The following is a 25735-nucleotide window of genomic DNA, read 5'->3' as shown; positions in this document are numbered from 1 at the left end:
TAAAAGTGTTCGGGGTAGAAGGTAGAAAGTATCGGACTAATAATAAAACAATTTAAAATTATATAATGATGTTGCAAAATCTAAATTTAATTTGTCATATATTATTATGAAATGTTTGTAAATAAACCCATTTGAGGGTACAATCAAGCACTGACTTGTTATTTACTTTTAAGTTCGTTTCTGTGTATAATTTGCTCTTTTCATGTATCATTTTCTAGGTACTAGACATTTTTTACCTCTATAGAATGCCTGTTTCAAAGGCATTGTAAAATTATTATAATAAGTAAATACATTTAATATTTTAGTAGTTTCAGCAAAATTCTATCCGTTTGGTGTATGTAACGTAGACAGTTATAAATATGATTAATGGAAACTGGGGATAAACTTCCCACAAGCGGTTTCACTTATATCCAAATATCAGCTATCAGTATTTAATGGAAGGTTGGAATAATCTGTCAACGGCAGTTAAAGAGAAAATCGTATAGTTATTTGAACGACTTTTAGGGTAATAAGTTAAGGGCTGATACCTAAAGGTTTGAGAAGTTTTTTTATTAGAAACTGAACTGATTACTTGGAACAGTGGAAATATGTCAAATTACTACCAAAAAACAAACGTGCATTAATTTTTGAACTGAAAAAACAAAAATAGTCAACATAGACAATTGAAGCGCAGTTTCCATGCATGAAAATTTACCGTTGAAATTGAAAGCGTTTTAAGCACAGATGACATTTTTTTTAAATGAAGAAGGGAAATTTAACAGTGGTTTTTTACATCACCAGATAATGAGGAAACATCTTGCATTGTATGGAAAGCATTTAAAGGTTATTAATGTTTCCTATTCTTCTTAATACGTACCAGCCATTATAAAAGTTTATACTAAAAATCAATTGGAAAAGTGTTGCTTTAAAAAATTATTGACTAAAATGAATATAAAAATGAGAGGATTTCACGTAAACAGGATGATCGTCAACTAATGTGAACAAATTTTCTCACTTTTCATGAGCAAAAACATTGCGGTTTAGGCAGGGTACAGGGTGTCAAAGTGTGAATATAATTTTCGCTTATTTTTACCAGATTCTTAACCAGCTTTACTATTACCAAAAAAAATGTGTTTGGACGTTTCAACTCCCCAAATCTCGAGGACTTTAGAGGTTCTTTTTCTTTTAATGTAAACTAAAATGTGGTCGTTTCCAATTTTTCTTCATTGGAAGGAAGCAACTACAGAAAAATGTATTTTTAAAACTGAAGCAATAAGTCAGGGTTCACACCTAGTGGAAGACAGTGCCAAAGACATAGACTTGAGTAACAGGGATTTTACTAACAGAACGAAAACTAGTGCTTTGTGTATAAATAAAAGAGATATTAAGAACTCGGACCACAACGTATAAGACCCGAGAATCGCATTTTACTCTCGAACCAACCAACACGATTCATTCGTGACTTTCTTCTCGAGCTTTCAACAGCTGCAGGATCAGGTTGTCTTAACTCTTCAGGTTCGACGTGCAGAACCTCCTCAGGCAACTAGATCACTGCTTTGCGGAAAAAGCAACAAAAGTTTGCAAAATTGAACACCGCAGGTCGTTAGTCCTGTTTGAAACAATCAACAAACGCGACCGCGGCCACCTTGTCGCGTTGCAACTGTTTTGTGAAAGTGACAGTTTTTTTTTTGTTTTTGGGGACAGATTTGAATCTGTTCGTATCGAGAATTGATCATATTGATACTGACCCGATCAGTGTGCAGTGTTGATTGCGATTGAACGCGCCGATTCGAAAGTGAACCCGTATTGGAAACGTGAGTTTTTCGAGTTTCGTGCCCGAAGTTTCGCTAATTTGGTGTAATTTTTGTGCTTAATCGGTTATTGTGGTGAACAGTCCTAATTGGCAGTCATAAAAGTAATACACACTTTTACTTTGATTATTGAAACGCATTGAAATCCAATGGGGTTTTTAGATACCGGATATTTCACTGGGCGTTTCAAAACCTCAGATGTAAAAGCTTGCTTTTATGAGTTGCTCTACATTTGTGCGTACCTGCAAACAATTTGCCGATAACTATTTATATGACGCCTGATCATTCGTAAAATATTCTAGAACACTTGGGCGTTATTGGCAATTTTTTGCCATGCCTATATACATTATGGATCTAGTCCAGTTTAGATCAGATGAATGGCCTTCGTAACTGCAACCATATCCTAGACGACAATAGACGCAAAGCCTTGATTATTTAAGTAAACCTTTCCAAAATGTGTCCACGTGTTCAATCAAACAACAATCAGTTGAGTTAATGGACTGTTCATGTTCCAAAAAGCCTATTTGTTGATACTTCGCTTTCCTTCAAGCTTTTACCGTTTTCTTCGGCAGTACCTTCCAGTGAAGATTGAATAATTACTAAAAAATAGTCAGATTTCAAGGCTAGCCACCAATAATTGCAATTAAGTAGAAAGTGCCCATTGAACGATAAATTGGCTTCTTCAAGTCTTACTTTGGCTGTTGAGTGATTAAGATTCGAAGAGCCGGATGGATGGAACGGGCGTGAATTTTTCCAGCCAGATGTTTAGGGGGGAATATTTAACCAATGCCTGAAATGATCTGTTGATGTTGCATTTCTTTCAAATTTCCTGCGGATTTTCCCAGCATTTTTGCGCTACCTTATATGTCTTGAAAGTAAACTCATCGATCGTAATTTCATTCTTTTGTCGGTTGGTTTTACTAAAGAAAAATTAATGTTAGCTTATTTATGTTTGTTTCGTATGAATGCCAATTTCAAGAAAAAAATGTTTCAAAACACTTAAATGCATGCATCTATGGCAATATCAAAGTTAAATGCTGAAGAAACACTGAGCTTTAGAGAATTAATAAATTTTCTTTGAAAAATGTTATTGATAAAAGTCACTTGACTTAATCTCATTTCAGTTAAAAATGAGGTTCAGCTTAGCACGTACCAGCAACTGCAGGTAATTTTAAGCAGCAAAGTTTAACTTCAATCTTCAAAATCAATCTAATCGGTGTTTAAGAGTCAATTGAAAATAATAGTTGAAAAACAGCTTACGATGGAAAAAACAACATTAATGTCTTTTACCCTTTTACCAACAGACCTCAGTGTAGGACTGTACTTTAAAACTATTATTTTATTAATCAAAATTGAATTAATTTTGGAGCGAGTCTCTGTTGCCGCTCGAAACCAGAGTGCGGTTTGTAAAAGCGCAGTATGCAATTAAACGATAACAATGACAAAAATAATCAAATATATATAAAACAAACAAATATATCCGCTCTTGATTAAATATGAAGAACAATTTTCGCAAGTTTCCATTATCGTCTATGAGCAGAAAATAAACGAAATTATAGGCCCTGAAGTGAACTGCAATTTCAATAGTAAGTACGAGATGCATACAAAAGATATTCTTACCAAAGGATCACTTTGAATTTCTGGAAAATAGCAAGGCATTGTCGCATAATGGGATTCGATGTAATCAGTCTCTTTTTCGATTTACCGTCCTGCGCTAAGATATTGAGGTGAATTTTATGTGTTCGAAGGGGTAACCTAATTCTGCTTATTTCCTCCACAATTCGAATGGAAGGGTTGAAACCAATTTCAGCTTATCGATTCATCATCACTAAATATTTCAAGTTAAACTTACCAGAATTTTTTTGCTCTTTTAATTGCCTCATACAGTCTGCTTTAGTCATAAAGCATTTTTTGCTTAAAGTCTCCATGAATAAACAATTGCTTTACTCGAGCATCTAGAAGTGTGCAAAGCTAAACGTTTATTAGAGCATTAAAGGCATTTAAAGCAATTCAAAGGAAATCTATTTAATTAAATTGAGATTGTTGAACATTACGCAAGTGAATAATTGCACTAAAATGAGCATGGTCTTTAAATCTTGCTTAGTAGTCGGATTGCAATCTACTAGCATGCAAATTTAGGCATTTGCTAAGAAGTTCCCCAATCGGGCTTGTGGCAATCAGTAGAAAACCTTATCGCTTCCAAACGGCAGATTTTCTTAACAAATTCGTTTAATTTCCCACTACAAATTTTTGGCCTTTTAAAAACCAAATTTGCAGATTTTTTCTTTAGACCACATTTTTAAATATGAAAATATAAATTACTAAATAACCCGAATCGATTCAGCACGACTTCAAGATTTCGTGGTTACTTTTTCCTTTTGCAGGTTTCTCCATAACGACCGCGTCAATTCGATTCGATCCATTACATTATATAAAATGCGGATTACTTTGCATAAAAACGTCCATATAATATAGGTGGGCCGATTCTTTTTGGGTGATGGTTTATTATAATTACATGATTGAGCAATTTACGTGAAAGTTTTTTAATGCCGTAGATTCAAGTAAGCACAAAAAACTCTTTCGGAAGTATACGAGCTCTTATGGGAAATCTGGCTGATAAATCGGTTTTGCCACAAATAAGTGATTACATAGATTTGAAATATAAAAGACTTTCTCAAAAAGAAAACAGCAAATTTTGCGTATTATCCGCTTCCTGGCCGTTGAATTATTATACTATTCTGCTCTGGTTCTATTATTTTATATTAATAAGTAATAATGCGGCGTAAAATATCAATTAACAGTTAATATCACGTTTACATAATATCGCAGCTAGAAAACGTTTTAGAATAAAAGGTTTTATGTTAAATTCCAGGTTGTTGCGTAACAACGGCATAAACTATTACCGGTTTTTGCGCGACCTAAATGGCCACAAAAAACTTCCTTTAGTAGTAATTAAAAATGCAATACCTATGCACTTTACGATAGACATTAAGCTATTTTTGTTGCGGTTTTATGGATTTTTTACATAAAAATTTAAATATTTTTCTTTTATTTCATAGCCAATCGAAAATCCGTTTTACACAATTAAAAATTCTTCAAGATAGGTAAAAAGTTTCAATGTAATAAAACGAGAGTTCTTATGCAAAGATATTAGTTGATTTAGGATAGAGTGAGAGTATCGAGTATGGAACATATTAAATAAAGTATACACAGATGCTAAAAAATACATAAGAAATAGGCTTTTAATTCCCAATCTGTTCGGAATTATTTAAATATGATTTTGCCAAACAAATTGATTGGCAGAAGATGGATTGATTGACCTGCCAGATCTCCCGATTTAGCTCAGCTCGACTTTTTTGTGCGGCTACCCAAAACATAAAATTAACGTAAACCGACCGAAAATATTGAATATATGAAGCTTAGAATAGCGTAACAAATCAGACTAATTCTTTCTCACGAGTTAGGAGGAATTGTTTCAAATGGCGGTATTAAAAACCGAGCAATTTTTTATTGCATAGGTTTAGATTTTAGTTCCGTACTTTCTTTACTTTCACACTGTATACAAAAAAAATAATTGCGATTATACTCAAACAAACACCCGAAATCACAAATTTATATAGATTTTTGTTAATTGTAGTAGATATAAATAAGCCATTAAAAACCTTATAAAAGTGATTTTCAACATAAAAGAAAAAACCAACAATGTTTAATATTGTTCTATGTACAGGAATTACATATTCAAATTTAATTTTCTAGCTGCCATTAGCATAAAATCGATGTAGAATGCGTGAACAAGAAGCATTGTGGAAGGTTACGAGTCACATTCTTTGTATGAAGAAAGTTGTACGTTATATTCGAGTTAGACTGAAGGTCAAGCAAGGTGTAAGAATTTAATAATTATTGGCTTTTGAATCCCCGCTTAAATAAAAAAAAAAATTCATGTGATTTGTGGAGGAAAATAATTAAACCAGTAATTCACGTATTTATTAATTTGATACTATTTCCAGGCTATAAAAAGGTAATAATGTTCGTATGTATTTTTTTTTAAGGCAAAAGGCTAATTTTCCCTACCGAAAACATTAAACTTTCTCGGATATTTTCCAATTCCAGTATTAAAAAAAGACAGCTTCACATCTTTTCATTCGAAGATCGATAACAACTGATTTTTTTTTTCATATTGTGGTTTTCTTCAGTTCACTGATTGAGCATTAAACAATGATTAGATTGAACACCAATTTTTTTTCGGTGCTTTTAGCTTTCAGTCGCGCTTCCATTTTCATTTACTCGATCCTGAAAAAAGGCATTTATTAGCTGGAATAAAAACAATTAGTTGCGATATGACGATTCTATCAATTTCCCATATTTTAAGGAAATTGAGTGTAATCATTTTATATAAAATATGAATTTTGGCTTTAAAAAAATGAAAGCAAAGTGGGAGAACAATTTGGATTCTCAAATCTCAGCTTTCTTCTCAGGTTCTAACGGATTATTTTAAATCAGTAAAAAATGTGAATGGAAAGTGTATTTGATTTTGCTAATTGTCCTTAAAACTTTATCTGCAAACACTTAATTTCCTACTATGGCTTCAAGGAATTTCTCAACTTCTATATTATTCATTGGATTGGCTTAACAAAATGAGATCAACTACAGTTTTGTTAATGAATTAGAAATAATCTGAAAGTTCCTTGTTCCATTTCAGATTTTCATGTAAGGATAAGTAATAATGAAACAATAAATAGCTAGTGATGAATAAGGTCGAAGTTCAATTAGTATTGAAGAATGCGATTTCTTGCGAAACTATTGAATCGAATGCCGAAATGTGCTCAAATTATTATCTCCCACCATATTCTTCTCTAAAATTTACTTCTAAACTTTTAGTCCCAATTTTGCAACTTTAAAATCCCCATTCCACTCGCCATTCTAGTCAGTTAATCAGAAATTATTAACTATTTATTTAAAATTTCCTGAAAACGTTTTATGGCAAATTCTTAATATGAAAGCACAAATAAAAATATGCACACTGCAAAAAGAAAGTGAATAAAAAACGCAAACATACATCATTACCATTCCACCATTCATCTATCTAACGGTAAATCGTTCGAATAAGAAATCGAATAATCAACTTACTGTTTTAATAAGTTATGTGGATATAATGACAATAAAAACTGATAAAGAGAAATTGTAGTACAAGTTCAAGACATCTGGTAGATGTGAAACAGTGTAACATCAACTTCTTTCAGGTCATTAATTATATAAACTGCTTTAATAATGAAGTGGACTGAGACCGATGGTATTTAATGGTTTTCCAGCATGTAGGAGGCAAATTTTGGCTCTAACTGCTCCAAATAATATATTAAATTTAAATCATCAACAGCCGATATGCAACGAAAAATAGTTAAATTTTAAATAAATAAATAGTTAAACTCCCTTCTAGGCCAGTGTATATCTAACCCAAGCGAATAGCAGACAAATAATTTAGAAATTTCATTTTTGCCAGCAACTGACCCCAATCAAACACATTTCATGTAACCTTGTGTTACTGACATTGAATAATGCCCAAGATACCAGCAGGCCTGGTGAAAATGTTATAACAAGAACTTTAAACGCAAATTTGTTATTAACTATAAGTTGCCATGTGGACAATTCACGGTATTTTACTCGCGAGTGTTTGGACTTTGACCACTATTTTGGTCGATGGTATTCAAGTTCCTAATAAATGGAAACAGGAAGTAGCGGGAAATGGTTTCCAATCAAATGGACAAAACTATGCTTATCCCCCGACCAAGCAACAGCTCAAATATAACACAGGTGAGCAAAAACCCACCGAAAAATTGTTCCTCTGCATTTCCAACGTTTTTTCGAATTTTCAGGAATTTTCTCACCTGACAATATACAGTATTCGCCCTTTGCCCCATTAGCTATTGGAAAGCTGTACATAGGGAAAAATTCCAGTCCGTCCAACTCTATTGATATCAAAAATGTAAAGCCCGGTTTGAGTGCTTTGCCTCAATATTCAAACAGTCAAGAGGCCCTATCGGCTGGCAATACTCAACAAAACTCTTTACCTCCGCTCCGAAATCCGCGCTACCCAATTGGACAAAACTCTGAGGATTTACTCCATAAATCAGACTTTCTATCACCGAACCGCTTGAAATATTTGGAAAGTCTGAATGGAGATGATTTCGCCAAAAATCAGAATCTTCCCAATAACGTTTTGAAAATCAAGCCCGCAATTATTGACCCAATTAGCCAGCTGAAACAAAGTGGAAAGCCTCTGAGCCAATTTGCTCAGGTTTTTGATCCAGAACGATTCAAAAACCCTACACAGTCAATTTCCCCAAGGTAATTCAACGCACTATTCCTAATAAAAGCCTTTCAACTACACAGTATATCATTACAGCCTTTATAGTTTGTATGTGCCAAATGCTCAGCTGCAACCATCCTTAAAACATGCGTTGGATCAGCATGTGCCTCAGCAACATAAATTCATAGTTTCAGCTTCTGAGGCTGATTCCAATCAAACGCCCCTGGATCTTGAACCAGAATCCCAACCTAAAGCCAAAGAATCCACTTCGAAAGAACCAGTTTTCTTTGTCACTGAAGGCTATCGAAATGTTCTGGTCCAGGGCCCGAACAATAAGAAAGCGTATCTTGAGCCACAAATTCAGAAAAAGGGCAGCAAAAAAATATTCAAAGAAGACAAGCCAGATTATGACGGCGAAGACGATGTAGAAGAAGATGACGAAGACGAAGATGACGAAGTAGAACCCGTTCCTGCGCAAAGAAAAGTTACTAAGGGCTACTCAGTTAAAGATGACAAAGAAGACGAAGATGATTCTGAAGGATTTAGCCGAAATTCCCTGAAACCTGATTGGGAGAAACCGACTGGCTATTTTGATAGGTAGTTATCATGAGGTTTAATTCGATAACCATTTGCCTAACATGCTTTGGCTATCTTTTAGGCCGCTCAAGTATTTTGATGAAGACAAAAAGTCTAGATTTGCCCCCCAGCTGAAGACCAATTACAGAGATGACACCTTGCACGAACCGGAAAACGATGCAGATTTTGACAGGGACGACGACGACGATGATGACAGAATAACTGAGGACGAGGAAGAAGAAAATGATGATGAGGATGATGAAAAAAATGTAGAGGAAAACACCAAAGAATCGGGAGTTAAGGCAAAAGTATCCAGTCCGAGTAAGAATGCAAACAAATTTCCATTACAAAAATTCGAACCACTGAATAGTTTTAGATGAGCCTGAGTTAAAAGTCAGCAAAGATTCGAAACAGGAAAACAATAAATCGGAAGCAAGCGAAGCACCCAGTGAGGAAGAAGAAAACGACGAGAAACCCGTTGATGAAGAAACTGAAGGCGAGGAAGCAAATGAAGAAGTTGAACAAGTGGATGATAAGGAGCTGAAGCTTGTGGACAATGAACATGCTGAACCAAAGCCAATTCCTACAAAACCAATCTATCCTGGTCAAGGCTTATGGGCCAAACCAGGCTTGAAGCATACACCCCATATTACCCAACATCGGTCAGAATTGCATGAACGCTTAATATATTTTTAGCATTTTCACACATTCTTTGCTTAGGTTCCTGAAACCTATGGAGGATGAGATAAAACCTGATGGATATGATGTTTTCGAAGATCTAGAAAGATTCTTCCAAAAGCAAAAAGTTAACTATGGAAATGCCGCGAATCAAAATGTCCCTGTGACTGCCGTTTTCAGTAAGACTCTAAATTCGAAAAAATCCTGTAAAATGCAACTTTGATTCCTTCAAGGGCAACCACAACCACAAGTAGCGCCAGTCATAAAAGCCCCAAATTTACCCAACTCTTTGGTTGTCTACGACCCATTCAATGACGGCAGCCGGAAAATATCCAAAAAAATCCTTCAGCCATTTAACCAGCTTCAGGCTGCGCCAGCTTATCGCACTCAGCGATTTGAAGCAAATAGACACGCCCCTGTAGAGCGGGAATTTGAAGAAACCACTACAGAATTTGTACCTTCAAGGCTGTATGCTCAAGTAAGGAAAAGTGAAGACGTAGCGCATGAGCCTCGCAATCCTGCTAAACATGGGAGGCTTAAGGAGGTTATTAAGGATTCAAAGGTCCAAACGGTTTATTCTGAAGAAGGGTTAGTGGGTTGGGAAGTTGAAGAAAAACCAGTTGACATTTGAAAATTTGCAGATACGAAGACGCTGCTTACGATCATGCTGGACATGAAAAGAAAGCAGAAGAAGACAAGGCGTATTCCCAGTTCCAAAGAGCTAAGCAAGGGAAAGGTAATTTAAACGAAAAGCGAGCTGATTCTGATGCTGGAGGCTCCAGATTAGATCCAGTTGTATCAGGTACATTTCTAATCAGGGATTCTTTTATATTCTATAATGTATATCATGCCCTTCCAGAACCACCAAAGGAACTTCTTTCAGATTCTCTAACTTCAGAAAGTGAGTACCTTTCACCCGAGGAAATCAACGAACAAAACAGAACCAATCTAGACCTGACAAAACACAACTCAACAATTAAGAACGAAAATGTTAACAATTTTATTTCAACTAAAGAAACCCGAACCACGCAGGTGAAGGATAAGGATAACGGAGATATACAGCTCGAAATAGAAAGCGAGGTAAAAGTGATCATGCAGCCAAACAACAGCACCAAAGCTCATAAATTTGTGAAAATTTATCCGAAAGTTCTGAAAGAACTTTCAGTAGATTCATATAGAGGTGAGGATGATGACGATGATGATGATAGCTCAGATCACCATGATGAAGATGACGACGATGATGACCAGGATGAAAATGGAGGTTTCAAAAATTATTTATATGACAGCGAAAGTGGTAATTCAGCAGAAGATGATGGTGACAAGTACTTTTTGTTTGCAAAAAACAATAACACGTTAAATAGCAGTGAGAGTCTATTGAATTCAGACGAACTGAGAAACCCAATAAACAATTCGCAAAGCAATTCAAGTGAGATATTGAGCAAAATATTTCCCAGCACCACAGAATCCAGTACAGTCTCAGACATTGAAGCTATGACCAAAGAAACTATCCTTAACAACACAAATACAAGGACTAATTCATCCAAAGATGGTCAAATTCTTTTGGAAGAGACGCAGGGAATTAATCTAAAAAGGGAAAAAAGATCAAGCGACAGTTACGAAGATGTGGAAATTGATACCGACTTTATAGACAAAATTAATCACACCTTTGCACCAGCTGTTACAGAAGGTCTGGACTTAGTTAAATACCCCTACTACCGCAAGGCCGGTAAGCATTCAAACATATTTTTTTAGTGTGTTACAAAACAGCAATTTTAGGGGTAAATAAAGACTCCCCACTAAGATATGCGGAAACCACCAAAAACATTCCGATCAAGAAAGCTGGCGAGCTTTCATTCTATAACATGGCTGATCAGTTTCCATGCCCAGATCTTCCTCAAGACATTGACCCAGTTCCTGAGCGCATTCAAAACGCCAGAACCAATGAAGATATTGAAGAATCGGAAGATGAGGATGAGGATGATGATGAAAGCGTTGTGGATAGGAGGCAGCCCAAAAAGGTTCGGATTGAGCTGGGGGACAAAATTGATTGCCTTAAGCTAAGGTAGGACTTGAAAGGAAAATTGAGGCTTATTGAGCAAAATGTTGGCATTTTTTTGCAGATACTTTGGAGAGAATCCGTTGGATAATCCACTGTTTAAAGAAACAGCAATCAGTCCAGTGAAATCAATATTCAAGGAACTTGAACGCAAACCCAGGCAAAAGAAAAGCCAGAAACCAGCAGACAACAGCTTCAATCCCAGCGAGATTTATGAGCAAATCAACGAAATATTTAGCTTCGACAATAAAAATGACGACGATTTCGGCACTGGGTTGAATGATAAATTATTCAGCTTGATAAACACGCCTACTATTGAGCCTCGCGCTCAACCTCACAGGCAACCTGCCACATCCGAGAGTGCAAAGTCTGAAAGTGCTAGTTCCAAGTCACAGCAGCCAGCAGAAGAAGAAGAAGGATCGGAAACCATCACCACTCCCAACTCCTTGATGGATAATAGCCTAATCACAACTCCTAAATACACCATTCAGTTGACGCCTAATAACATCTATGACCAGATTAAGCTTCTGGACCATTTGCCAGGGGAGGAAGAATTTGCTACTGGTAAGGTTCAAGACGCTAATGCGGCTACTGCTAGGGACAGAATGGATGAACCTGACGAGAGCATCAGCCCGAACATTGAAATAGTGCAAACAGTTGAAAGGACGCAAAATAATGAGGGATCTAAACCCCAACAGAGGGATCCGAGAGTTTTGCCGTCAAGTGATGCTACTGCTACTGTTCCCAGTGTCAACTCAGAGCGGGAAACTTCAGACGTTTTGGAACCAGAGGCTTGGAGAAGGCAAAGAGTGGGTATTAGGCGACCGCCTTTATTGCAAATATTCGATGTAACTAAATTTCTGACCACCACACCTTTTTCTGTTATAAACACTGCACCTTCCACAGTCCTGCCTAAGCACAAGGTAAACTTTGCGAGCGATTTTATTTGTTTTATTGCGATCGTTGTTTTAAGGTGATGAGCGAAGTGTTCTATAAGGAGGAGATCAAGCCCAGTGAGCAACTGACTGTGTTCGCAGATATTTTAAATAACATAAAAAATTCCACGAACAATGAGAAAGTTTCGATGCAGTCCAGTTCGAATTTCGCCGAACCCGGTGCGGTCACAATTAGTTCCCTTGAAGAACCCACGAGAGATCTAGAAAGGACCAAACTGAGGGTTAAAAAGTTCCAAACTGATAGCTCCAATGGACAGGTTGTTGTCCAAAATTCCAAATAATTGCATGCAAGTTTAAACGTTGATATTTTAGAACGATTTCGGGGATAAGCGGCCGGATTACAAGTCCCCTTCACGGAGGCCACACCGCCACCAAGTACCCAACAACATTCAGTCATCCTCAAATCATCAGCCCAATATTGCCAAGCGACCAGTTGTTCATAGACCGAATCAAAATAATATTGAATTTGACCTTAGCAACTTTTCTGGCCAGAGTGACGATCCCCTGGTCCAATCCACTCTTCGGCCGGAAGTACGGCCGAGTATAAGAAAAGTGTTAAAGAGGCGCCGAAAACCTACAACTAGCACTACTTCTGTTCCAACCACTACGACAACTGCAGCTCCTAAAGTGGATATTTTTAAGCAGAAGTTAGCTGCGAATCACAAACCGTACGTTATTGATTATATTGAAGACGTTGAGCAGGTTATCGGTCTAGTGCCACCTCAGAGCTCAAGATATCGAACGATAATATTTGACGACCCTGAAGTGGGCGGTTCCAATAAAGTAGCTGATCAGGTAATGTGATTTTAGAACCCTATTGATCAACCTAAGAAAAAATGTTATAAAACAGATTTACGACTCTGAGGGCGTCGTTCCAAGCGCAGCAAGAGACTCAGCAACTGCAAAGCAACCAGCCCCAGTTACAGAAGTGGCTGAAGAAGTCGCCACCCCACGCCAATTAAATAAATACTATTTTGTGGGTCTCAAACCGCCCGCCAACCAACGAGCGATGTCCTATTCCGAATTCACCAATAATAATCTCCTGGTCAATGACAACCTGTTGCGTAGGCGTGTAGCACATGTAGGATACCTTAGAGACAAAAGAAACGCCGCTCGGCCCTCATATGCTGATCTTTCCAGAAATAGAGGTATTTTCAACATCCCGTCTGATCTAAGAAAATTTACCCCGGCAACATTTTTCTATAGGAAGACAGAGCGAAGCTGCGGAAAAAGATACATTGGAAGACGACGCCGATGACTACGTGCCTCATAGGCCGACGAATTACCACTATGATGAGAAAACCGGCAAAATAGTTTACCACAGTAAGCCGGAGCAAGCTAAATCTGAAGAAGATGATGAAGAATATGAGGAACTTGAAGTTAAAGTAATTGGAACTGCTGGTGGTGTTCACCAGATATTAATTGCGCCTTTGCAGGACGTCCCAGGGATTTATTTGGAGAGAGCTGAAGGAGCCACACACCCAACCAAAGAAAAAGTTACCACCAAACCCTTACTGGCGACAGCAACGCCTCCACCCGAAGGAAAAGGGTTACTTGACTTTGTAGTGCAACTCAAAAACGATAAAAAATATACCTACATACCTGATCCAACTACAGCGAAACCAGGTGAACTATCACGTTGGGACACATCCTAGAGTGTTTGAAAAATTTGTCTTAGGAGACGAATCAGTAGCAGCCGCCTCTGTCACTGTGGACCCTAAAACTACCGATCCTCCGGAGTTTTTAAGCATTTTATCCAAAGTGAAGAACGATAAGACTTACAAGTTCGTAGAAGACCCAAAAGAAAGCCAAAGCAAACAGAAGGCTGTGTCCACTACTGCCTCGCCTGAAAGTAATGAAGATGATGAAGAAGAAGAGGAAAGTGAGGAAGAATCAGCAGGTATATTTTTTATGTACTTTTTAGCGCTCGTTAATAATTGACGTCCTCTAAATCCATCGATGGTTTCCTCAAATACCTTCGCAGGGCCAGACTATCCAAACCGACCCAGCCAGTAACTCTGGGTATATTTTCAGGCAAACCTCGCCCGACTCGACAAATAACTAACTTGAAAATTTTTAACATCGGGGACTTTTTACCGAAAATTCAGACCCCCGTAAGTTCCCCAATACCGACAAACGTCTTTAAGAAACAAGTAGTAGAACGAATTTTTCCCCGACTACAATACATGACTCCATATGATATTGCAAGGGAATACTATAAGCAGACTGAACTGTATAAATTGGTTAAAAGTGAGTAAAATGCTTAATGATCACCCCTACAAGCATCACCACTATGTTTGAGATGCTTGGGCACGCAATTGCTGCAACAATTAAACACATCAAAATGGTCGAAAAACGCGTTTTATCAATAAATTTCATTTTTATAAAAAGTTTTTTTGTGATTGCATCGAGTTTAAGGACAAAACTGAAGTGTTAAGAGAAACCTTCCAGCAATTAAAGCACATGTGATCAGTGACGGTTAGTCCCTGGTCTGTGGAAAGGAGTGGATCCGCAAACATTTTCTTTGTAATATTTCGGCTGCATTCCTGCTATTTATTGAGGAGACGCATTATTGAATGAAGTGTACAGCTGCGAGCTCATTTATTCTGCACACTCAAATTTGATTTAGATATTTTTGTCATTGTTCTTCCCATTTAATTGGAAATAGAGGAAACTCCACCTTCAGCAGTTGCCGTAAGGCAACTGAGGTTGAAACAGACGGACCTCATTCTCAAAGTAGCATAAGGAAACGATATGAAGTCCTACACCTTGCACTAGCCGCATTACTTGAACTTGTAAAAAATCCTCGTTTTCAAGTTGAAACTCACACAATTACCACATTACCGAAACAATATTTTCCAGAACTAGCCAAAGAGTCCCCAAAACGACAAAGTCTAGCCGATCTTCAAATTTTTGATATTGGGGATTATTTGCCCACGATCAGGCCCATCGACTACTCGAAGTACAAAACAATAGAAAGACCACGCACCAGACCCCAACCAGAAGAAGAAGGCCAATCGGAAGTCACAGTGGTAACCCGACGCCCTTCTAGTGGACCTGGAGGCGAGCCTGCACCTGCCGATCGAAGAAGACTCACCATAGAAGAAAAAGAGAGTGTTGATACCCCGGTGGTGAGTGAGGAAAAAGTCGGGCATGATAAGAAACATTCGGTTTCTAGCCAGAATCGACCCAGTCTTACAACAACGCAGAGAATATGTACGCAGCAAACAAATGAACCTGCATCAAATTGTTCATTCAAACTGTTTCAGTACAACTGAGGCGAGGCACTAGGCCAACCTCAAAAGCAACTAAAAATGAGGAACGTGCAGTAACAAGAAGAACTTTCAACCGTTATCGTCCTGCCGCCTCCTCCAACTCAAAGAGTACAAGACGAACAACCACTAGAGCAGACTTTGATGATGCAACAGAAGGAGTGAGTGCATCAATCATCACCCCATCCCTAAAACCCCACACTCATTCTTCCTCAATTTTCCAGATAAGCAAATCTTATCCCGAATACTCAGGCACTGAAAGAGATTCGTCAAGTAGCGATAAAGCTAGAAGAGTGTATAGACGAAGACCAGTGCGCATAAAATCTACTACTCAAAAGCAAGAAGTTGATGATGAAGACGATGAATCAGACCATGGAAGAGTGAGGCGAAATGCCGATTCAATCAAAGAGCCGCCAGCTGCGGAGCATTTAGGTATCTAGTTGAAAATGCATGGAGAAGCACTTGCAAAGATGGAAGCACATGTACATAGTGTAAAATATTAAATTGTTTCTAAAGTTGCGTGGTTTTTTTCCCAATAGGCATTGCACTTTGTCAACTGTACAGAGTCTAACATACTTTCATATTAAAAATAGCTACAGAGAAAAAATAGTTTTAGTGTTTTTTCCAGCTCTACTCCAAACAGCAATGGAGTTAATGGTACATTCAGCTGCAAGGTAGCTTAATATGGCTGTAAATATATACAAACGCTTTTACGCAACTTGTAGCTACACTTGCACCAAAGGTTTTAAGGATTTTTCATCTTATGGCACGTAGATTTGGGAACTTTTCAAAAAACAGTCACTTTGAATCTGCCTTTATGGGAATTTCAGAAGACCCCAGCTTTGACGCAACATACCAAACCATTAAAAAGGAAATTATCAATGGCGATGACACAGATAGTCTCGACTATGAATTCGGAGACAAAGCAGGCAGTGAAAGCAAAAGGGAAATTGTAACAGTCCAACCTGACAACGTAGAAGTAATCGACAAGGACTACGATAAAGATCGCAAACACGGAGGAAACTACCGCAGAGAAAGTGAAGAGGACACAGACGAAGTCTCAGAACCTGTCGATACTGCTGATGTTAAACACGATCCGGAAGCTGAAACCCCCAAAACAGATTTAAAGGATGCTGAAACAGTGAGGGATAGTAAAAAGCTGGACGTTGAAGTAGTAGATATAAACTATGATAAAGCAAAGAAGCACGGAGGCAACTACAAGGAGAGCAAAGATACCTCGAAAAATGCATCACAACTTGCAGATGAAGACGAGGAAGTTCAAAGCATAACTGATAACTATGAAAAAACCAAATTGCGAGCAGGTGGGTTCAGAAGCAGAAGTTCGCAAAATATTAACCAGAAAGACGAAACAGAACAAAAAGACACCACAACTGACAGTGTGCAGATAATAAATGAAAATTACGACAAAACAAAGAAGCATGGTGGCAACTATAAAAGCCAAAGTAACAATGAAGAAGAAGGAGAAACTGTTATTGCTGCAGACGAGACTCGTGCAGATGCTAAAATTGTTGAGGAGAAGATTCCTGTAAAGCCCGCTGACGGTAAGGTTTATTAGTAATTATTCAACTGTTATAAAATGTATCTAATATTAAATTTGAATTCGTTTGTTCAAAATAATTGATATTTTCAGCTGTAATAGACATAAAAAATTTGGATCCCGCTGCAACTAATCCGAATCCTGATAGCTACAGCAAGCCGGATGAAGAAGATTCTCCCATAGATGAGTATCAGCAAGCAGATAAGGAAATTGCGGACGAAGCTGAAGAAGGTTCAGATTTTTCAGATCCCATTGAAGAAACCGACTTCACCGATGATCCCTTTGAAGAAAACATCCACAGTCGCCGCTACTTAAAACCTGAAACCACCACTGCGGCTCCTCTGAAAATTGTTTCAAGACTGTCGGATGTGATTCCCAAGCCGGATCATTTCTACTCGGATCCTCAGCTGCCGACACAAATTAATAAACTGGGATCGGAGAAAGTGAACGTTAAACTAGCATCTGAGGAGTTGGATCAGCTGGCTGTTGAAGGCGACGTGGTCGAAGAAATCCACAGGCCGCAAAGAAGAGGTGTGGAAATTGGAGGAAGTTATTTCGACAATGACCACAATGGTGATCGAAAAGATGATGGCAAATTTGAGGAAGAAACACTAGGGTCTTCAACTGAAAAACCGCTCTTTGAAAAGGACCCTAGTAAGAGATTGTACTTCTACCTTTCAGATTGAGGACTAGAACCTAGTTTTGTAAATATGTGATATAAAATAAAGATGTTTATTGTTATTCACAGATTTGGTGTTTCATTTCAATGACTCGATTCCAGAGTTAAATGCTATTAAGTTGATGAGAATAATTTTCGTTTTTTATACCTGTGGTTTTCGTCTGTTTTCCAAATATTGCAGAGGAGGATTGCCATTAGCGGATGTTTGAGGGAAGACTACCAAAGTAAACTACGTAATAATTCAACAGGAATTACCGTCGTTGACATTGTTTGGCAAGCAAATCCAAGTCTAAGGGGTTTTCAAACTTTCCGGACGTTGTTTAACCGGCTATCTATCCCTGGAGTGTTATTCTGGGCAGAAATCCCTCATAATAAGCTCGGGATGAAGCGAATTTCGTGCATATATTAATAGGCCAAAATGAATATGTTCTATAATCTTCCAAGCTTCGATAGCAGAAAAAAAAACAACGGATGTATTGATAGATGAGGAATAAGAAGAAAAATACTAATACTGAATGAACAAATTGATTTTGGGAACAAGCTTTTAATTAATTTGGATACATTAAATAGAAATAAAAAATATAATTACTTGGAATTATGGACGTGTACCTGATCAAAAAAACCGCAGTTTCTCGTAGCATTTAATTTAAAGTTGGAAAATATGACACGCACTCAACTCAAAATGATTAGCTTTCTAACTTATTTTTTTTTTCTTGTAGTCGAAAAGTTAAATGTTTCAGCGGTTTTCTTCTTTTTAATTGACTGCTTTTATTGCGGCTTCCTTATTATTTGGGGAGTATCTTAATCATGTCATTTTTTCTTCAGACAATTTATTCATGTAATAAACCATCAGAGTGACAAAAGTAACAAAAAAACGAAACAACGTAAAGTGAGCAAATAGAAGCGAAATGCACAGAAACAAAAAATGTTGAATGTGCTTTTCAAGGTAGAAATCGACATTGATTGAATTGATTTGTTTTTGTTGTTTAAATATGGCCCGAAACTTCAATTGCTAAATAATATTTTTTTAAATCCAGAAGAATCCTTGAAAAATGAAAACTTTATACGTTTATAAAACAAATATTTATATGGGCAAATCAAATATTTCTTATTACATTTCATTGTAAACTTCGCGTTGGAAAAACACCGTGCAATCGAGCAATTCTTAATTCAAAAGAACAGCAGACGTAGTATCATCGTCTACTCAGCTTACTTTCATATTTATTTTCTCGGTCTAAAATGCCTTTATTTTTCCCATCTTGTTAAAAGTTGCTGGAGGCAACACCTACACAAAAACAAATCAATTTTTTCTGACTTTTTCTTTTATCTTGGCGAATTGTAAAATGGAGATGTAGCTAATGAAAGGAAAATCACTTGGTTCCAAGCCTCGCATAAAATAATCTGAATTAATTAATTGAAAAACAGAACAACAAAATTAGTCCAGTAAGAATGTGTAAGACATCACGATCATACAGATCAGAAGGACTAATAGGAATATGCTTCCTTCCACCTTTCTTTTGTGAGCCTTAAAGGTGGTTCACCTCCAAACAGAATTTGCATTTATTTTCCGTTGTTTGCCATCAATTTGCTTTCGAGGCGAAAGTATTTAATTTTATCCCTTAATTATTACAAAATGAAGTTCTATGCGGAGGCGACTGACATCGACAACATTGTTATTGCAAGGAGGAGTTCAGTGAACGTTTTGTTTACGCCGATTAAAACCATTAAAAATATGGAAATTATTGCTTAATTTTAATTAAGAAGAAAATTAGTTTCAATTTGATAATGCGAATTAAAATTCTGGGGACTTAATCAGGAGGTAAAATATATATTTTACTTACAAAAATTGAATGTATTGTTAGATATGTATGTTCAGTAGACAATTTGGACTTAATATTAATAGCAACGCAAATTAAAATAACTGTGCTGATTAGTTTCAGTTCTAGCATTAAACTGAAAAAAAATTGAGTTACTGCAAAATGCAGATTTACAAACAATGCAGATCAACAGCAATTGAACTACAATATTTTTTAGGGAATATGTACATTCTCGTGCGTGAATAATCTAATAGACCGATGAATATAAACTGATATGCAATTTTTTATAGAGAACATTTTTCAATGCTGAAAAAATGTGTTTAAATATTTTCTTATTACCATAATTTATTCAAAACATTTTCTAAACATTACTTCTTCGGTGAAGTGGGAAGGAACATCATACACTGTTTATACATTTAAAACCGATTTTAAAACCGTTTCCTAAATAGATTTATTTTCCTCGCAGGCCCATTTTCCTTCTTTGTATCAGGATATTTGCAAAATAATCGTTATGTTTTGGCAGTAAAGCTTGCCACTGAAGTTAAAAAAAAACGTCTTTTAAAAATACAAGATAGAATTTCCTGGCCCTGCCAGAAAGAAGAGTCTGAGTAAAAACCGAATATTTAGCTGAAGAGCCACGCAAAAAGTAATTGTGTTAAGAAATTAGTAACTAATTAGGTAAGGTTCAGCCCAATCATGTATTTTTATTCAATTTATCAGGTTTATGTCTGCAAAGGCAACGCTTTTATGGAATTGCCTTTCCCAGCGGGTTTACCCTCTGACAAAAAGAGAAAAGTTTTGGGTATAAATAATGTAAGAGACGTTTTTCATCAATATGGAGTACACAGGAAGTAGCTTAATCAGCTAATGTAAAAATTGAAACTGCCCTAATTACTAAATCTTGGTTGCCAGATATCAACGTTTTCCTTTTTGGAAAAATACAGAAATAAATGTACAATGTAACTTCTAATTGTTTAGAGACAACAAAATGTAAGATAAACCGGAATAATGGCAACTTTACCCCAATGGAAGCGACTACCGTCGCTACACCCCAACATTTTCGATCCCAGATGGGGATTGGAATACGACTTTTCCCCAGGATCCACCTCCAAGTCAATAACCAAAGCAAACGGCACCAAATGGCCAACGGTTCAAAGGCAAATGGTTGTACCGAAACAGAGTATAGAGGACAAAGTCACATCGAGTAAGTATTTTATCTATTTTTGTGTTTAAGTAGTGTTTTTAATATCAATATTATCCACAAACTTACTAGAGGCGAAAGTTACATTATAGACATATACTGAAGACGTGTTTGGACAATGCATATAGATAATGAAGGCTTTTATGCGATTTCAGTTTTTTTTTAAATGAAAAAATCGAGCAAAAAATCGCTCAAAACGGTTACATTTTCAAGTACCGCAATTTGGGCCAGGAATCGAACTATTTTCCATAAGAGCACATTGAAATAATTACATAATGTAAAAGTTAACTTAAAGTACCAATGAAACGCCGCAAAACTTCCATTTTTGGTGTTATTTCGTTTTCAAACTCCCTAACTAGAAAAATATTAGTTTTTAAAAATTTAATTTATAAGACCTTTATGATGAGCGCCATTGTTTCAATTAAATTTGCATGGTGTTTTGTAAAATTTTAACGAAGTATTGGAAGAGAAATTTGCGAAAGTTATTCCAAATAGCAATAAATAAAAAAAGTCAGTTTCAAAAAATCAATTTTGTCACGGCTTGTTCATATAAATTATGTCGATCATCAAATGTTAGATCGAATGATTGTATTATTTAAATGCATATTAAAATTTTGTGAGTTATTAAATGAACATTAACTGATAATTAAAAAAGCATGGAACTCTTAGCCGAGAAAACTTTCAACAGATCAGCTCAGTTTATTCAGCCCTGATAAACAATTAAAGCTTTGAAGAATCCCCCAATTTAAGGAAGTAAATTTCTGCAACTTTGCTTCAAATTAAGAACGTGTTTTAACCGTTCTGGTCCGGATTGTAGAGCATCTTTATTTCTTCCACCGTTTACGTTCTTCGATATTTCCGCGTGCAACGTGAGGTTTTACTTGAATCAAACCCCTTAAAGGAACAGTCAGCAACCCTGCTTTTATTTGTGCCCTTTAAACTTTCCCTGAAATCGAAAGTTTCGATATATTTCACAACCTTTTCAAATGTTTTTCCTCCCAAAAGTTATTGATTGGCTTCCATTATTTCCCACGCATATTATTTTGCATCATCAAGTCCGCTGAATTGCTTGGCAGAAAAAAGACCTCATTATTTCCGCTTATTCTTTGTCAGTCGACATAATAAGCTGTCAACAGCAACTGTGTGGGATTTAGCATATATAAGAGATTCCTAAACAATTTATCCGAAAATATATCCGCTCATGTAATCATTACAGAATGATGACAAATTGAAGTATTTTTCAGATGTCCTGAAGCCATATCTTCTGGCTGCCGCAGCAGCCACGGGGCTTTTACTTGCTTTGGTGGTTTTGGTCTATGTGATGACCAGAAGAAGAAGAAAGAAGAAAACCGATGAGGAACAATCTTCGCAAAGTATCTTGGTGTTTCCTTCCACTAATGGAGATAGTCAGCCCCAGTTCGTGTAAGCACCGCAGAGTTTTTGAGAACGATCAATCACTGAATCCGCTTAAGAGAACAAACGTATTAAGCGATTAGTGGAAACTGTGGAAATAACATATAGGAAATATATCCAGAGAAAACTTCCGAGCACTCTCTTTCGCAGCTTGGCAGTTCAGACTCGTTTATTACGTGCCTGCCGGGAGTTCCTCGTTAATAAAGTTAGACTGGCCTTTCTTACAGTTTAACAACATTATCCGGAGCACTTGGATTGAATATCGAAACAAAAAAGATTTTTCATAATGGCGATGAAGGTCTAAGCGCTGTTCTATTGGAGAATGTACAGGCTAATCAATGAACTTATCCTTTATTCAACTGGACAAATTGCGTTGCGGTTTAAATTTTTTTTTCTGTTAACTTTGCTGTAATTTTCTCAACTTCATGTTTTTGTCCCGCATTATTGAATTTATTTTCATTTTGGAACTGAAAAATGTGATTTCTGAAATAAGGGAATTTTGAGTTTTTAAAAAATTTGTGCTTCAAAAACGTAAATAAAGGGAGGCATTAGATTACGGACGTTTTAACAGTGGGGTTAATCTTTAAGCAAAACAATTACGTTTAGAGTAAATGATCTATTTAAAGGTATATTTTCGCTTTATTTTATCACTTTACCAATCTTTGCAAAATTGTATTGTTTTATTCAAATATATTATTATTCCACTGCAAACTCTTTCAGCTTCCATTTGAAATCCCATCAAACATGTCGCTTTGTTGGCAGAGGCTGATTTGTATAAGCAAATGCTCAAAAAAGGTTCAAAATATCTCCCCAGAGTAATCTTCATGGCTCTTTTGTGCTGAGATTTGTGCTGAGAATACATTGTATTTTTCGGGCTGAAATGGACGGCACTAAAAAGACATTTTGCTTCTATTCTTGTTCAGATTATTCTTATAATAGGACAAGCGAATGTCCATAATTAAAACTAGCGCGAATCATTAATCCTGAATCAATAGATTCGGGCTATAAAATAACCAAATTAAGATAATTACGGTTAGCGTTCAAGGCGAAACTGATTACGTGGAAACTATAATGTTAATTAGCTTTGGCAAATAGGGTCATATATTTAAGCTTCCATTGATGCCCAATTAAAACGACGCCTATCCATTAAAAGCATGTATCAAATTACGGAGGTTTAGCTTGGTTGATTTTGCGAACTTAAACATACAAAGTAATAAAGTAGTTTAATCGAATTGGCTAATTGTGCTAATGTTGTGTCGATCTGACTGTTCAATGACTAATTGAAGCTTCAGCAAAATAAGTTAAAATGTATATTTTTTAGCACCAAAGAGATTCACTTTAGCCTGCCTCCACTACGCAGCAACTCATTGGGAGATCTAGAGTGTCAACAGGATAATCCTTACGACTCAGATGTGGATTCTGATGCTTTATTAGTTCCAGGACAGCCTCATAGTCATCGAAGTAACTCTTTCAGTAAGTGAGAAGAGACACACAATTATGATAAACATGAGACAAAATCGGCAATAAAATGGCGCAAACCACGCAAAGCAACACCAAAAAACACGAGAATTTATTTGATCAGTTTGCTGCAAATATTTAATTATATTTGATATTTGTTAGCCAACTTTGTATGTACAGCGAGTACAACAATTTCGTTTCGAGGCTTCAGCATAACCCGAGGCTTCAGCAGATGTTATATAATATTAAATGGATCGTTTCAAGGAGTTTTATTGATCGTTTCACTTTTTCCATCGTCCTTTTCATATCATTTTCAGTATATTGCGTGATCAAACCACGTTAATCAAGGGCTTAATGTAAGATGTTCATCGAGTAACAAAAACTGCAAATTTCCAACTTTATAAAATAGTTTATTGTGCGACTTTTCAGATTAAGCTCGACGCGTAAGCCCTGGAAGCGGGCTGGGCAACTTTATCATTTTACTAGGATAAAATCGACTTTAGTCAATTTTGAATTTAGCCATTTGAAAGGACGAGGCATTTATCTGCGGAATATCGAGAAACGGGAATATTTGAATACCAAATTGAACATTTTTTCTTCTTTTGGTTGCGGAGTTTATATGCAGGCGAAGTTTTACATTTCAATGACTCAACGAAGATATGGATACTAAGAGAATAAGGAAGCAATGAAAGTTTTCACTACCATGATCCACAATATATAAATTTTCTGAACAAGTTTATTTATATATATAATTATATATTTATTAAGACAAATTACATTTACGGGCAATTTAAACCATTACATGATTACCATGTATGTTTTGCCACTTAATGAAAGCAGCAATTGATGTCCAATAAATCATTAGTTAACAATAAAAAAATTATTCACAAAGCTTGAAACGAAATTTTGATACAAACCGTGAAATATCCTACGGTTGTTTGGCCTTTAAATCGATATAAGATTGGACGAGTTCAAGCAATTGTCTACGACTGATTGAACTTTTCTTGGCAAGTTTCAAAACTTCGATAAGCGATATTAATTTTCGCTTAAAACGAGAGTAACCATCTTTTGAGTCTCGACGAGATTCTTTGCCTTGTTAAATGCCTCAATCAAGTCCTGATTAAATTATTGCGTCCCATTTTTTTTCCTTTAAGAAATTACGGACTGTGATGAACTTTTCAGAAAACTTCCAGCAAGTCAGTTGCTCACCAATGATCAATTTAGACAATATATCTATAATTCAGTTATATTTTTGACAATAAAGCAATAAAATCAGGAGGAGCGATATTTCCCAACACGTCACCACTTCATACGTAATTTATATTCGTTATCCGGCTTTTATTTTTCAGGCTTTGTGCAAAAAAATAACTTCAACTAAAACGTGCCGCTGAGTTGTTGGAGAGCTTCATAAATAACGATTATCATTGTGTAACTCGTGTGAAAAATTTCTAATTTTTCCGATCAAAATTAAATACAGAACCGAATTTGTGTTTTATATCCAATTGTAAAAATTCTTGTTTGTACGTATTATATTGCAACAAAGTTATAACATACAATATAATATAAGATCTGTTTGGTTTTTTTACATTTTTGATTCATTAGCGCCAAGGTTTTAACATGTTTAATAATCGCATTTGATCAACCAATTTTATATCGCCTTTACAGTAAATCCCCATTTATAAATCCTGAAAGTTAGCTTCGAACGACAGAAAATTAAATATTTATGTTATAATATTAAGGACTGACTTGGCAGACAGGAAAAGCAATATCTAACAAATCAGTTTAAATCGATTTGTTTGAAAATTCTTTGTTCGATAAACTGTCGTTGCCAAAAGCTCTCCAGAGAGCCTGAAAATGTATTGGATTACTGCCTTAAAAAAATGTTTTTTACAAACTTCTTTTTGGGTATTTCGCCTCAAAAATGTTTGTCTTTAAAAAAGACAGAATTTCCTCACGTCTTTTATTACAGATTGATAA

General features: G+C 36.3%; 2 protein-coding genes across 6 annotated transcripts in view; both read left to right on the top strand.

The window, feature by feature from the left end:
• LOC109544489 (synaptotagmin-15) overlaps positions 1–25735 on the top strand; it is a 60134-nt gene that overhangs the window by 10254 nt on the left and 24145 nt on the right. For both annotated transcript variants that reach the window (XM_019914711.2, XM_019914710.2), the window contains exons 2-4: positions 20665–20890; positions 22132–22309; positions 23622–23773. In XM_019914711.2, coding sequence (XP_019770270.2) covers positions 20695–20890; positions 22132–22309; positions 23622–23773 — 526 coding nt within the window. In that variant the 5' untranslated portion in view covers positions 20665–20694. The remainder of the gene's footprint in view (positions 1–20664; positions 20891–22131; positions 22310–23621; positions 23774–25735) is intronic.
• Positions 1553–17939, top strand: LOC109544485. 4 transcript variants are annotated; one of them, XM_048664233.1, is made up of 24 exons: positions 1553–1894; positions 7288–7598; positions 7661–8132; positions 8191–8691; positions 8753–8991; positions 9041–9332; positions 9391–9527; positions 9582–9936; positions 9990–10150; positions 10208–11074; positions 11125–11410; positions 11469–12213; positions 12378–12617; positions 12673–13155; positions 13211–13508; positions 13567–13745; positions 13797–13986; positions 14039–14260; positions 14395–14610; positions 15223–15576; positions 15630–15793; positions 15857–16064; positions 16463–17194; positions 17284–17939. In XM_048664233.1, exons 2-24 carry the CDS (start codon positions 7424–7426, stop codon positions 17874–17876), a joined length of 8109 nt encoding a protein of 2702 aa, XP_048520190.1. In that variant the 5' UTR covers positions 1553–1894; positions 7288–7423; the 3' UTR covers positions 17877–17939. The 4 variants fall into 4 exon arrangements, with proteins under 4 accessions (XP_048520190.1, XP_048520188.1, XP_048520189.1 ...); XM_048664231.1 differs by having other exon boundaries at positions 11469–12327; XM_048664232.1 differs by having other exon boundaries at positions 7225–7598; positions 11469–12327.

This window comes from Dendroctonus ponderosae, unplaced genomic scaffold (genome assembly GCF_020466585.1).
Source record: "Dendroctonus ponderosae isolate FM_Combo_2020 unplaced genomic scaffold, Dpon_F_20191213v2 Dpon_F_20191213_2, whole genome shotgun sequence".
In the NCBI taxonomy this organism is placed as follows: domain Eukaryota; kingdom Metazoa; phylum Arthropoda; class Insecta; order Coleoptera; family Curculionidae; genus Dendroctonus; species Dendroctonus ponderosae.
This window is presented reverse-complemented; position numbering and strand designations above follow the sequence as displayed.